At 39.5% G+C, this 15,080-nt stretch overlaps 1 protein-coding gene across 2 annotated transcripts in view; it reads left to right on the top strand.

Moving 5' to 3' along the window:
• Positions 1-15,080, top strand: part of LOC133495443 (C-Jun-amino-terminal kinase-interacting protein 4-like) — a 65,434-nt gene that overhangs the window by 12,059 nt on the left and 38,295 nt on the right. For both annotated transcript variants that reach the window (XM_061810079.1, XM_061810078.1), the window contains exons 2-3: positions 10,509-10,629; positions 14,466-14,536. In XM_061810079.1, coding sequence (XP_061666063.1) covers positions 10,509-10,629; positions 14,466-14,536 — 192 coding nt within the window. The remainder of the gene's footprint in view (positions 1-10,508; positions 10,630-14,465; positions 14,537-15,080) is intronic.

The raw sequence follows: 15,080 nt of genomic DNA, 5'->3' as shown, positions 1-15,080 counted from the left end.
GCTTGTAAAAGTCTGCTTATTCCGTTTTGCAGTTTTATATAAAGGGCACCAATGGGCTAAATTGGCATTTTTAGAACTATTGTAGGATCTCTGCAAAGGGGTTAATAAAATCTCTTCAAAACAGTTGTGATGAAGAAAATTAGGTACAAAGAGTAAAGCAGATCAAAGGAGTCACATAAGGGAGCGTACCACAAGTCTGTTACTAATCTTCTCATTAAGCAGCAAAATAATAATATTAATTTTTTTCAAATATTCAGTACCTTGTGAAATTATTCTGGCTCCTTGCACTTTTCAGCCTTTCACCACATTTTAGGCTTCAAACATAAAGATATATATTTTTTTTGGTCAAGAATCAACAACAAGTGGGACACAATTGTGAAGTGGAATGAAATTTATTGGAAATTTTAAACTTTTTTTAACAAATAAAAACCTGAAAAGTGGGGCGTGCAATATTATTCGGCCCCTTTACTTTGAGTGCATCAAACTCACTCCAGAAGTTCAGTGAAGAACTCTAAATGATCTAATGTTGACTGATGATGATAAATAGAATCCACTTGTGTGTAATCAAGTCTCTGTATAAATGCACCTACTCTGTGATAGTCTCAGAGTTCTGTTTAAAGTGCACAGAGCATCATGAAGACCAAGAAACACACAAGGCAGATCCGAGATCCTGTTGTGGAGAGGTTTAAAGCTGGCTTTGGATACAAAAAAATTTCCCAAGCTTTAAACATCTCAAGGACCACTGTGCAAGCAAACGTATTGAAAAGGAAGGTGTATCAGATCACTGCAAATCTACAAAGACCTGGCTGTCCCTCTAAACTTTCACCTCGAACAAGGAGAAGACTGATCAGATATGCAGCCAAGAGGCCCATGATCACTCTGGATGAACTGCAGAGATCTACACCAGAGGTGGAAGAGTCTGTCCATATGACAACAATCAGTCGTACACTGCACAAATCTGGCCTTTATGGAAGAATGGCAAGATGAAAGCCATTTCATAAAGATATCCATAAACAATCTCATTTTAAGTTTGCCATAAGCCACCTGAGAGACACATCAAACACGTGGAAGAAGGTGCTCTGGTCAGATGAAACCAAACTCAAACTTTGTGACCACAATGCAAAACGATATGTTTAGCGTAAAAGCAACACAGCTCATTACCCTGAATACACCATCCCCACAGGAAGAATGGGCAAAAATCTCAGTCTCCCGATGTGCAAAACTGATAGAGACATACCCCAAGTGACTTGCAGCTATAATTGCTGCAAAAGGTGGGGCTACAAAGTATTAATGCAAGGGGGCCAAGGAAAATTGCACCCCCCACTTTTCAGGTTTTTATTTGTTAAAAAAGTTTAAAATATACAATAAATTTCATTACACTTAATGATTGTGTCCCACTTGTTGTTGATTCTTGAAAAACATTTTATTTTATATCTTCATGTTTGAAGCCTGAAATGTGGCGAAAGGTTGAAAAGTTCAAGGGGGCCTAATACTTTCACAAGGCACTGTACAAATTGCTGAAGCCAAATCCCTCTAGTCACACCTCCAAGCCCACAGGGCTATCGCCAGCTTGAGGTTTATCTCAATAGCGAGGAGGAAAAGGCAAGGCAGGAAATTCTTGGGAAAAACAAGGACTTCCCTCACTTCTTACAGTCAGGCATGTCTGCTGACCTGCATTAGATGGTCAACTTGTGTAGAGTGCCAAATGATGGATTATATTTATGATGCACGGCTCAGGTTTCTATGATACTCAAACCTTTCAGAAAGTATTGTTCTGTGAAGTGCAATTCAATACGCCTTGTCTTGTGGGTGGTAGATTGTCAAGACTTCAACATCGACAGTTTAGGGGGCTGCCCATAGTGGCGTTGGATATATTTATATTTAGACTCCTCAGTACTGTGGCTGACACCTGATTGATTTGGGATTATGTCTGATTGTTAATAGAAATTTATGGAAAGCCTTTTGTGAAACTAAAGAGAAGTCTCCATGAAATTGTAATTCAACACCTCGTGTGTATGCAACCAGTGGGCGCAATTCAAATTTTTAAATGGGGCAATTTCATTTGTGCAGTGGTTTACATAGCTAATATTCATGCAACTGGCATTGGAATGATTTCCACCAAATTGTCCTGTGATTGACTGATGTCTAATCGTTGTTTATTCTGCTTTTCACTCTTACTAAACTGGGATAGGCTCTGGCTCCTCTATGACCCTTAAAATATGGTACAGTATACAATGGATGGATGATGGAGGATAGAAATTCTCAATCCATTAAACCCTTTTTTTTATTGTTCTTCTTCAGAAAAACTGCAGTGTTTTTTCAAAAGTGAGTGAAGCTCAAAATCCCTAAGTTTTGCAACGCATTGGAAACACTAAAGTGTGTATGAAAATATTCAGACCCCTTTAAATGTAACTCTCTCTTATATTAACAAAGATATAACTTTTTGGCCTTAATTCTAAGTGGTATATATGGAGAAACACAGGCACTGTTCATCACTTGTCCAATACAGTGAAGCATGGTGGTGGGCACATGTTTTTTTTTTTTTTCAGTTGCAGGGACAGGGCTACTGGTTGGAAGATGAATGTGACTAAGTACAGGGATATCCTGGATGAAAACCTTTTCCAGAGTGCTCAGGACCTCAGACTGGGCTGATGGTGTACCTTCCAGAAAGACAATGACCCTAAACACACACACACAAAAAAAAAGGGGGGGGGGGTGGACGCGACAGAACTCTGAGACTGTTCTTGTATGGCCTAGCCAGAGCCCTGAATTAAACCCAATCAAGCATCTCTAGAGGGACCTGAAAAATGACATTCCAACATCATTAACCATCCAACCTGACAGAACTAGAGAGGATCTGCTAAAAGGAATGGCAGAGTATCCTTAAATCCAGCAGTCACTCACATTTGAAAAATGTACGGGTGTGGTCAGTTATGCCCGCAGTTTTAAAGTTAAAGGTGTGCTCTACCAGTCATGCCTGCAGATATAAAGTTGTGTGTGTGTGTTCTGTTTGTAATTATGAGTGTACCCCTTTCAGAGCGGAGTAGGGCGGTGTCAGGTAAACTACGAAGTAGAAGTAGGCTGAGCAGCAGCTTCATAGAGACTGTGTGCTTCTGTGTAAAATAAATAAATAAATAAATAAATTTAAAAAAAAAAGAGAAAAATGGCTGTGGTTCACTGCGCTGGATCGGTTTTCATGTGCACTAAGAGTGTGCGCAATTGCACTGTGGTGCAGCTTAGAGGGAACATTGGTCAAGACTACACAAAATAAGCGACGTCTTTCAATATCTGTAATTCTACTCGTAACAAATCTTGTGTGTTTTTTCGTGCTCGACTGCCGATTTGCGGGCGCATATGTGCCCATCAAATCACAGTGACTGAATCCAGGTTTCAAAAACATGTTGCGTCATACCCAAAATGAGTCATGGTAGGAGCTCAAAAGGGTGCTTCAATTAAATACTGAGCAAAGGACCGAATACTAATGGCTGTGTGATATTTCAGTTTTTCTTTTTTTTCAGGAATTTGGAAAAATTTTAACTTCCTTTTTTATGTCAATATACTGTTACAGGGAAAATGAACTTTAATAATTTTATGGAACAGTGAAACTTTTAAATATATCTAAATACTTTTTGTACCCACGCTATATAGTTGTGTAACCACCATTTTCTGAGAATTACTTCATATTAATGTTGCTTAGAATCATCCACCTTCTGGCACTTGTGAACTTTTATTGAGGCCCAGGAAGATTGGACTTCATTTAGTTTAGCAGACAAATTCTTTTTAACAGTGTAGTACTTTCTTGTCTTGTTTTACTCCTTTTAATAGACACCATTCTTCTGAACTGGCTTAGCCCATGCAAGGCAATCGGTATTTATGTGTAGATTAGCTATTTTTTATAGTTCAGTCTCTTGTTTTGTAATATGATTAAATATACTTTGTAATTGAGAAATATGTTAAAATATTTGTTGTGGAAATTCACATTTTTTTAGATCAAAATGTATTCCACTGTGGATTATGAATTTATGATGCCCTTGTGATCCATGGAATCAAGCTATCAAAAGAATGTGGTTGAACTCTATGAAGAGGATCTTTTATGGAAGTTACAAATACTTTGAACGATGTGTAACTAAAGCTATTAAAGTGACGGTACTGTTCATATTCTTTGAACAATTATCTAGTAATAAGATGTACTATTATAACTTTTTACCAACTCTACAATAGGCATAAAATGACTGTGAGACCCCTTCCCATGCTTTGATGAAAGTAAAACCCGCAGAAAAAAATCAAGCCAATTAGTTTTCAGTCATATGACAGACTCATATCTGATGGTTTCTATAGGGTTTGTTATTTAAGCCATGCATATTTCAACTGGCTTTCTCTGATACATTTGATCAAATACGCAGAATCTCACACAATGACGCAAGCTATATTTTCAAAACGTTTTAGTAAAACTACCGTTGTAATATTTTTATAAACTGCAATACATTAATATTTTTTTTCATGATGTCCTAAATGAGCAGAATATTACGTACTTATGTAGACTTGAGAGTTATTGCAAAAATCACGACACAGTCATGAGTTAGTCATCCTTCAAATTAGCCACACTACCAGGAGGCGGTTTCCTTGGACTCAATGGAGTAAACGTTCCTTGTCAGGATGTGTGCCCTGTTGTGGTCTTCTCAGAAAGCCCCGCAGCAGCCAAGATATTTGCAGAAACAAAGAGTTCATTTCAGCTTGTCAATTGAGCACTTATACAGTGGTGTCCTATGTGTTTGGGTTGCATTCATGCACTTGAGCCCCATGTGTTAGTGTATTGGAACTCTGGGACAAAAAGAGCATTATGCAGGAAATGTTGGTGGAAAAGTGCATGACAATAAGCAGGGAAACTCATTCTCTGGAGAGTTGTTTTACATGCATTTTTCAAATGATGATCTACACCATACTTTCTACAGGATTAAAAAAATATGTTGTCGTGCTGGTTGTGAGAATGTTTAATAAAGAATTCTTGGTAATTTGTTTAAATTCCAGGAGGGAAGAATTCACATGAATGCATTACGAGTGTTTAAAAGCTGTATGGCTCTTACTTTTATTCTGCTAAATAGCTGTACATGATTTTGGAGTCAATCAACAACCTGTAGCTTCTTCAGATGGGTAAACGATTTCCCCCTCACAAACACTTGTTTTTGAATTACTTTACTCCCTGCAAAAAGTCAAGTCGGGTATCTATTCTTTGACACCTAAGTTGTTCAGGGTCATGGGTAGCAGTAGTTTAGAATGGCTGAAAGAAAGGTGGACTGGTTGCCAGTAAATCAAAATGTATGGATTGGAAATGTTGGGACGTCAGTGGGGTTGCCTAATGTGTGAGAATAAAGAAGCCTTTACTGCTGCCTAGTGAAAGAATATGGGGCTTCCTGATATACTTACAAATTTGAGTACCACAGCAGTCGTGGGAATGGAACTCCATCATAAAAATTAGGACTTTGTGTTAGCTCAGAAACATTTCCATGTATTTTATAGCAATTTGTTGTGCGATATACAATTTCTTTTAACGACTACTGCATTTATGTTTGGAAAATATGAAGCCCCACTCTACAGGTTTGCACAATCTCCATTATACAGCGAACCCCATTGATTGTTAGGGATACAGTGCATTCACATATAGAATACATTTAGCTTTTCCACACATACATTGAAACATATTGAACCAGTATTTAAAGTGTACCTTAAAAATCGCTTCACATTTCTCCAAATAAGGAGACCAACAGAGGACCTTTTTTCACCAAGTTGCTTGGCAATTTCTCCAGAGCCCTTTCAAGCTGTGTGGAGCTGTACAATTTTGCCTCTGTCTTTGGAGAGCTCTTTGGTCTTGGCCATATGACAAGTTGGAGTCTTACTTGCAGCTGTATCACACAAATAAATCGTTAAAAAATCATACATTGTGATTTCTGGATTTTTCTTTTTAGATTATCTCTCTCACAGTGGATATGCACCTACGATGAAAATTGCAGACCCCTCAATGATTTCTAAATTGGAGAACTTTCAATATAGCAGGGTGTTCAAATACTTATTTTCTTCACTGAATATAGTCAGAACTTCTCAACCTTGTACATCAGATCTCTCTCCTGCCCTGCCTGGGAAGTGATGTTCCACGTCCCAAGAGTCAGAATTTGTAGCTGGGGAACAGACCACCAAAGGTACAATCTTCATCCACCACCCAGTTCATTTTGCACCAATAGGTAGTGGGCACATAGGAAGGGAAAGACACATTGCCTCTTGGGGAGAGCCCTGGCCACCAGGTGCTCGTCATTAAGCCAACCCTCCAGAGAGGGCCCTCGTGACCTGTGTCTCAGCGAGGGAAAACAGTCCATTTAACATCATCATCATAAGTGTTTTTTTGCGCTGTAATTTGTCTGGTCACTCACCTAAGACCAGATTGTCATGGCTGACGCTGTCAGGGGCACAAACCCCCAGACGTATTAGCACATAGGATCATTGTGCCTATGAAGAAAATTTCAGACCCCTCCATGATTTCCAAGTGGGAGAACTTGCAATATAGCAGGGTGTTCAAATACTCATTTTCTTCACTGTAGGAGACACTGACAAAATTTGGTGAAAGAAAAAAAAAAAATCTAGAAATCACAATGTATGTTTTTTTTTTCACAATTTATTTGTGTGATACAACTGCAAATAAGTATTTGAACACCTGAGAAAACCAATGTTAAAATTTGGTACAGTAGCCTTTGTTTGCAATTCCAGAGGTCAAACATTTCCTGTAGTTGTTTGCCAGGGTTGCACACACTGCAGGAGGAATTTTGGCCCACTCCTCCACACTGATCTTCTCTGGATCAGACCAGTTTCTGGCCTGTCACTGAGAAACACTGAGTAAAAGCTCCCTCCAAAGATTTTGTATTGGGTTTAGGTCTGGAGACTGGCTAGGCCACGGCAGAACCTTGAGATGCTTCTTATGGAGCCACTCCTTGGTTTTCTTGGCTATGTGCTTCAGGTCATTGTCATATTGAAAGACCCAGCTACGACCCATCTTCAATGCGCTGACTGAGGGAAAGAGGTTGTTCCCCAAAATCTCACAATACATGGCCGAGGTCATCCTCTCCTTAATACAGTGCAGTTGTCCTGTCCCATGTGCAGAAAAACACCCCCAAAGCATGATGCTACCACCCCATGCTTCACGGTAGGGATGGTGTTCTTGGGATGGAACTCATCATTCGTCTTCCTCCAAACACGATTAGTGGAATTATGAACAAAAAGTTCCATTTTGGTCTCATCTGACGACAAAAATTTCTCCCATGACTCCTCTGTATCATCCAAATGGTCATTGGCAATCTTAAGACAGGCCTTGACATGTGCGGGTTTAAGCAGGGGAACCTTCCGTGCCATGCATGATTTCAAACTGTGACGTCTTAGTGTATTACCAACAGTCACCTTGGAAACGGTGGTCCCAGCTCTTTTCAGGTCATTGACCAAGTCCTGTAGTCCTCGGCTGATTCCTCACCTTTCTAAGGATCATTGAGACCCCACGAGGTAATATCTTGCATGGGGCTCCACCCCGATTTGAGATTGACCGTCACATTTAACTTTTTCCATTTTATAATGTTGCTCCAACATTGGACCTTTTTTCACCAAGCTGCTTTTTCTCCGTAGCCCTTTCCAGCCGTGTGGAGTTGTACAATTTTGTCTCTTGGCTATGTTACAAGTTTCAGTCTTACTGATTGTATGGGGTGGACAGGTGTCTTTATGCAGCTAACAACCTCACACCGGTGCATCTGATTCAGGATAATACATGGAGTAGAGGTGGACTTTCAAAGGCGGACTAACAGGTCTTTGATGGACAGAATTGTAGCTGATAGACGAGTGTTCAAATACTTATTTGTAGCTGTATCACACAAATAAATCGTTAAAATAAATCATACATTGTGATTTCTGGATTTTTCTTTTTAGATTATCTTTCTCACAGTAGACTTGCACAGACGAAAATTTCAGACCCCTCCATAATTTCTAAGTGGGAGAAGTTGCAATATAGCAGGGTGTTCAAATACTTAATTTCTTCACTGTATATGAACAGACTAGTCCAACATTACAACTTAGATCAAGTCAAAGTAAATCACAATCTCATAATTATTATATTTAGATACTGAAACATTACCTGTGTTATATCCCAGAAATATTTTCAATGTAACTCAGGGGTGCCCAGATTTTTTTTCCACCCAAGATCTGGCGTTAAAACTCTGCCAAACAAATTTCATCTGAGATGTCACGCTGTGGCGACCCCTCACGGGACAAGCCGAAAGAAACTTACTTACTTACTGACTTACTATCTACTTTTCAAGTAGCCAGCCTCTCACGATCGACCAGCGGGGCAGCGGTGGGCGGTTGCACGCACGCATCTCCGCAACTACCGTACATAGGAAGCCGGTTTGCTAGAATGTGCCCCTATGTGTATTGGCCACACCTAAATCAAGTGACGAGGTAGATGATAGTCTCTTTTTTTTTTTTTGTTTGTTTGTTTGTTTTGTTTTTTGGGCACACCGTCACAGGATCAACCAGAACTGCCTCATGATCGAAGCAATGATCACCCCCTTGTAAAATTGAACTTTCTTTGACATGGCTCATTATGTTGATGCCTTTCGACGTAAATGCGCTTGCAGTACGTGAAACAGCTCGGAACATGCGCTTTTTGCATCACTTCTGAACATGCGCAGTACGATTAAATTGCATTTCCTGTTTCTGGGTGAATACCGATTGTTTAGGATCAGCCTTGTTTTTGTTACCAACGTTTATGAAAAATAAATTGTCAAGATTACACAAAATAAGCAACGTCTCTGTTTTTTTCTACTCGAACAAATTTTACGCGTGTGATTTTGTCATGCTCGACTGCAGATTTGCGAGTGCGATGGCACGCGCGTGATTGCGCATCAAATATGAGTGACTGCTACAGCAAACCCCCTTCTATCACAGGGGTTATGTTCAAGACCCCCCCCGCCCTTCGATATGTGAAAATCCGTGATATGGGAAAAAAAGTCTTTACAAATAAATAACGGGCTTAACTGGTTTAAAGAAGGGGGTAAAATATTGTGCAGTAATAAAAAAACAAAACAAAAAAAAAAGTCCTTATGCGTGAACCACAATACACAGTACCAGGGTTTACTGTATGTGGAAGTGCTTCATTAGAAATTAATTTCCCACCATCTTGTGGCATTTATAGGCAATTACAAATCTTTTTGGGGAGGTGCAGATTTTTGCTATTCGAACCAGGTCTGGGTTCCTTTTGTCTGTATTGAATACAGTAGCTGGGGTTTATTATACATTACTCATAAGCATATATTCCTTCTCTGTGGGAATGACTACCAGTATTTCTGTTGCTGAATTGTCAACCCTGTCTGCCTCTTCTTTGTGGTCTTAATTATGTTATTACATGCCGCAACTTCACTCTGTACCTTAAGTTTCAAATTTCTCAAAGAATGGATTTCATTTGAGGCTTCAAGAGGGAGAAAACATGCAGACAAATAGATTTTTAATAATTGAGAATAAGATACCATGTTCTTTGCTGGATGCTCCTTTATTCTCAAGACACTCAAGGCTGTAGTCAGTCAGAGACCCCCAATGCAAGTAAGATCTCATTTGATCTGTGGCACAAGAAAGAAATAGTAGACTCATTTGGGAGATACTGTCGTGTTCGTGTCCTCGGCCAACAATGTGATGTTTTCACAAAATAAAGCTGCTTGTGACGGGGTGTTCTGGTGATCCTCACCTGTTTGCAGATGACATCTTTCTTTAGGTCAGAGCCTCATATGAATAGCAACCCACATCACAAGACTGCATAGATACAAGCAACATGTGTGGAAGAAGACACAGCAGGCATTTGACTTTGAGTGTTAATCCAGTATGACTTAATAGAGATGAAAGTATGCATGATTCAAGACCTGGCCTTTACTTTAAGCCTATTGGTGAGGAAGCATTGTCTTCAGAGAAATACTCTTCCACTTTTTGTGTTGCGGGTATACAAACTTTCCACCATTTTTAAAAAAAATCTTGCAGTAACTAGCATACCGGACATTAGGATGATGATTCGGATGAAGGTGATTTTTATTTATTTAAACAAGATTTTAAAAGACAATTGATGGGCACGTGCAGTTAGTAATGCACTCAATTAACACATTTTTGTTAAGACACTAGACGGGAATAGATGTACTGCAATCCTCTCGCTCCAAATTACATTTCTAGTTATTTCTAACATTGCTATAGTTAATATTATCAAGATGAGTTCCGACTCAGTGTATCTAGGTGCAAGTTTGCGTTTGAATGGTTGTCTATAAATATCCTGGCTGGTGACGTGTCATCTGGAATAGGCTTCAGCTCACTTGGGACCCGAATGAGAAAATGCATGGATGGATATACTCTTTCAGCCCAAAAAAAATGTGAATTAAGTTTAAATTCACAGTGCCTTTTTCAGGGTCAGTGCTCTTTTAAATTGTTTTCTTCTACATCTGCAGAGATACATTGCAAATGAAGATTCCTTGGAGGGTGAGAGGAAAGATCTCCAAAGGCAAGTGGCGACTCTGGAGTCACACTCGCGTCATCTGGAGCTAAAAATGAGAAACTATGCCGATCAAAGTAAGTTTATTGTATTGAAGGAGGTATTACACAAGTTCAGTCGTTGACATCTTTCAAATGTTGTGACTTTTGAAAATGATTGTGCCAGAGGGATGATGGATGGTTATCAATGTTTTAGTTTCAACAACATTGGAGTTGTATATTTTAAATTTTTTAGAACTTGGGCATATCATGAAATCCAACGAACAATCTTTGGCCAAAAAAAAATCACAAAAATTAAGCAACAGACAGCAGCAAGAAAGACAGATCTTGATCTTAATTTTAAATGAATTTGTTCAGTTAGCTGTAATTCTACAAAATTGAAAACAGATTTATCTGATCCTTCAGGTTAGGACAGGCAATTTAAATACAGGACAGGACATGGAGGGGCTAAAATAAGGGTTGAACAGGTCAACATTTTTCTCACAAAATATACTTCCAAAGGTATCATTGACCTGAATATTTCACCAGATGTTGGGAACAACCCAAGTAATCCATACCTACAAAGAAAGTAGAGCAAATAAGATCAGAAATAAAATTATCTGTAAAAATGTGGAATGACACAGGGAAAGTATTGAACACATGAAGAAAGGGAGGTGCAAAAATGCATTGAAAGCCAAGACTACAAAATCTATATCAATAAACGGCAATCCATGCCCTTGTCTTCAAATAAATCTCTTGGTTCAGTCCTAATTAATGGCCTGTAAAAAGGTCTCATTGCCCAGGTGTGAGTGAAGACACGTCTCATGATGGGTAAGAGCAGAGCTGTCTTAAGACCTTCGCAAACTAATTGTTGCAAAATATAATGATGTCATTGGTTACATACGCATATCTAAGCTCCTGAATGTTCCAGTGAGCACTGTTGGCGCCATAATATGTAACTGGAAAGCCAATCGTAGTCCTATAAATTTCCCTCAGTCCAGTCGAGCGATCATTTCTGACAGAGGAATATAAAGAATAATCAGAAGAGTTGTCTAAGAGCCAAGGACCACCTCTGGAGAGCTTCAGAAAGACCTGGAATTAGTAGGTACTGTTGTCACAGGAAAAACTGAATAATGTACTCTGCCGCTATTGGCCTATGTGCACGCTCACCACGCAAGACTCCATGGTTAAAAAAAGCACGTCAGTGCTTTTTGAGTTTGCTGAACAACATTTGAATAAGCCAGTTAAATATGTACTGGGAGACTATAGTCTGGTCACATGAAAGCAAAATTGCAAAACTGTTTGGACGCTATTACATCAGGTTTGGAAGACAAATGGCACTGCACATCATTCTAAAGACATCATACCAACATTGGAGTTCAGCGGTGGAAACATAATTGGTTGGGACTGTTTTTCAGCAAATGGTACTGGTAAACTTCACATTGAAGGAAGGATGAATGGGCAAATGTATGAACATATTATTGACAATATGCTGCCATCTTCAAGGTTGATGGAAAATTAAACATGGGTGGACATTTCACAAGGATAATGATCAAAAACATTCTGCCAAGGAAACTTTCAATTACCGTAATTTCCGGACTATAAGCCGCGACTTTTTTCACACGCTTTCAACTCTGCTGCTTATGCAGCGATGCGGCTAATTTATGCATTTTTGCTCACGGCCGGAAGGGGTGAAAAAAGGTAAGCGTGAGACCGGTGGAATATATGTACCGAGGAAGTGACTTTTATCAGTATGTTTTTTTTAATCGGCGCTGTAAGCGGTGTGCTAGCGTTAGCACTGTGCTAGCGTGTTGCTGCGATGTTACCGCCGGGTCTCAGATTTTTAGCGATGATTTTATTTATTATTATTATTTTTTTTTAACCGGCTCTTTTAGCGCTGCGTTAGCGCTGTGCTATTTGTGTTGCTGCTGTGTTACTGCTGCGTCTCAGGGATTTTTACTGGTATGTTTTTTTTTTTTTTTTTTTAACTGGCCTTCGAAGCTCTGTGCTAGCGATAGCGATGTGCTAGTGTGTTGCTACTGTGTTACTGCCGCGCCTCTGATTTTTACCAGCATGTTTAGCATGTTTTTTTTTTTTTTTTTTTTTTTTTTTTTAACCGGCCGTTAGTGCTGTGCTAGTGTGTTGCTGCTGTGTTACTGCCGCGTTACAGGAACTGTTTGGAAAGAAAAACTAAGATATATTATGAAACTTTGAAAACTCCGTGTACTGTCTTTCTTAGTAAATATCTCATGTTTCATTGTGGGCACATGTGGCTTTTAATCAGGTGTGGCTTGTGTATGTACAAAATGCATTTTTCTTTAAAAATGCACTGGTTGAGGCTTATAATCAGATGCACTCTATAGTCTGGAAATTGGGTGGCATGTTGGCCTCACAGTTCTGAGGACCCGGGTTCCATCCCGGCCCCGCCTGTTTGGAGTTGGCATGGTCTCCCCATGCCTGCGTGGGTTTCATCCCAGATCCCAAAAACATGCAACATTAATTGGACACTCTAAATTGCCCCTAGGTGTGATTGTGAGTGCGGCTGTTTGTCTCAATGTGCCCTGAGATTGGCTGGCAACCAGTTCAGGGTGTACCCCGCCTCCTGGCCTTTGACAGGTCGAATAGGCTCCAGCACTCCCCGCGCCCCTCGTGAGGATAAGCGGAAAAATGGATGGATGGATGGAGGGATGGATCGTTGAATGGCCCAGCCAATGACCGTTCTGGAATCCATTCAAAAATCTATGGTAAGTATGGAAACTCAAGGTTCATAAAAGAAGCCCACAGAAGCTTCAAGATTTGAAGACTGCAAGTGTAGAGGAAAGGGCCAAGATCACATCAGAGCAATGCGTGCAAATCGTTTCAGGAGGTGTCTTGAAACTGTCATTGCAAACAAAGGCTTTTGTCACAGTATTAAAAAAGATACCAGATGGCTTCTTCAATACATTTTCCGTCATTTCACTTTATTCCATACAGTTTGATTTTTTTCAACTTTCTTTGAATGTGTGGATTACTTGGGTTGTTTCCAACATGGGAGAAATTTTTGCGTCAATCACAACTTTGGAGATAGAGAAAAATAGTGACATTAATTTCAGCCGCTGTATTTTTCAAGCTTCAGAACATCACAAACAGGGAGGTAAATCCTCCCAGCCCATCTACAAGAAGCCCACATGATCTGTCCATGACTGCCCTATTGACAGCGCGTGACGACTTATTTGTTCTGACAGAACGCCATAATGGTTTCATACGATGGGAAACTTTGAGAAGTGGTATTATCATTCTGCTTTTCGTATTGCAGCACGATACTTCCCCTTTTTCTGTTTGTGTCACATTTGGAGTTTCACTTGTCATATATCTTGTTTGCTGCAAGAATTGGGAGCAGTTTGTCCTAAATCAGCATGCTGTCAGCTTCTCTTTAGCAGAATTCTTGATAGTGGCTCGCATTTAATTTAGCAAATTAAGGTTCTCTGTACTTAATTGCATCGTGTTGACAAGCTTGTTGCTCATCATAACCCCTTCTTCTATCCCCCCTCCAAAGTCACCCTTAACCAATATGACCATAGACTAACTTGAATGTTAATTTCACACTTGATGCGTGCGCATGCACTCTAAAATTTCCACAATATGTACACTTTAAGTAATTGATACATTTTATTTTACATTGCAATTGTTCGCTATGAATTCTACTTATTTGCATAAAACATTTTTTTCCAGATTTTGTAAGACTTAATACAAAAGGTAGGCAAAATTGGTCTTGATGGTTAAAATGAACCATTTGGAAACTACACTATCATTCACTCTGATGGAGGGCCCCCTTCTGGTTATAAGCTTTTATCGCAACACCCGACTTGGAGTTAAACTTTCCCACTTCTTTTCACTAACTCTTGAATCTTATGTGCTTGGGCTCATAGAAATGTTTTTTTTTTTTTTTTTTGTAGTCATCAGGTTTGAGGAGAGAGAAGCAGAGCTCAAGAAGGAGTATAATGCTCTTCACCAGAGACACACTGAGGTATTCTGTTTCAAAATATCAGCACATACATAACCGAATTTCAGTATACTGTATATGTGCATGTATTGACAGTACATGGGCACACATAGCTTGCAATCACAATCCAACACTATTAGTGTTTTAATTTTCCATTGCATTCATATTAGTTATACAAACCCAATTCCAAAGAAGTTGAGACGTGTTAAATAAAAACAGTACAATGATATGCTAATCATGTTCAACCCACGTTTAATTGAGTACTCTACAAAGACAAGATATTTAATGCTGAAATGTACATACAGGTTTTGGAGAAACATATGCCCTGCGACTGACTGGCGAACAGTTCAGGGTGTAGTTCGCCTCTTGTCCGACGTTAGCTGGGATAGGCTCCAGCACTCCTGCCACACCTGTGAGGATAAGCGGCTTGGAAAATGGATGCATGGATGGATATGCTGCCATCCAAGCAATGTCTTTTTTTTTTGGCCTATCCTACGTATTTCAGCAACACAATGCCAAACCACATTTTGCACGTGTTACAACAGCATGTCTTCGTAGTAAAAGAATG

The sequence above is a fragment of the Syngnathoides biaculeatus genome, chromosome 22 (assembly GCF_019802595.1).
Source record: "Syngnathoides biaculeatus isolate LvHL_M chromosome 22, ASM1980259v1, whole genome shotgun sequence".
In the NCBI taxonomy this organism is placed as follows: Eukaryota; Metazoa; Chordata; class Actinopteri; order Syngnathiformes; family Syngnathidae; genus Syngnathoides; species Syngnathoides biaculeatus.
The sequence above is the reverse complement of the archived record's forward strand: the minus strand, read 5'-3'. Positions and strand labels throughout refer to the sequence as shown.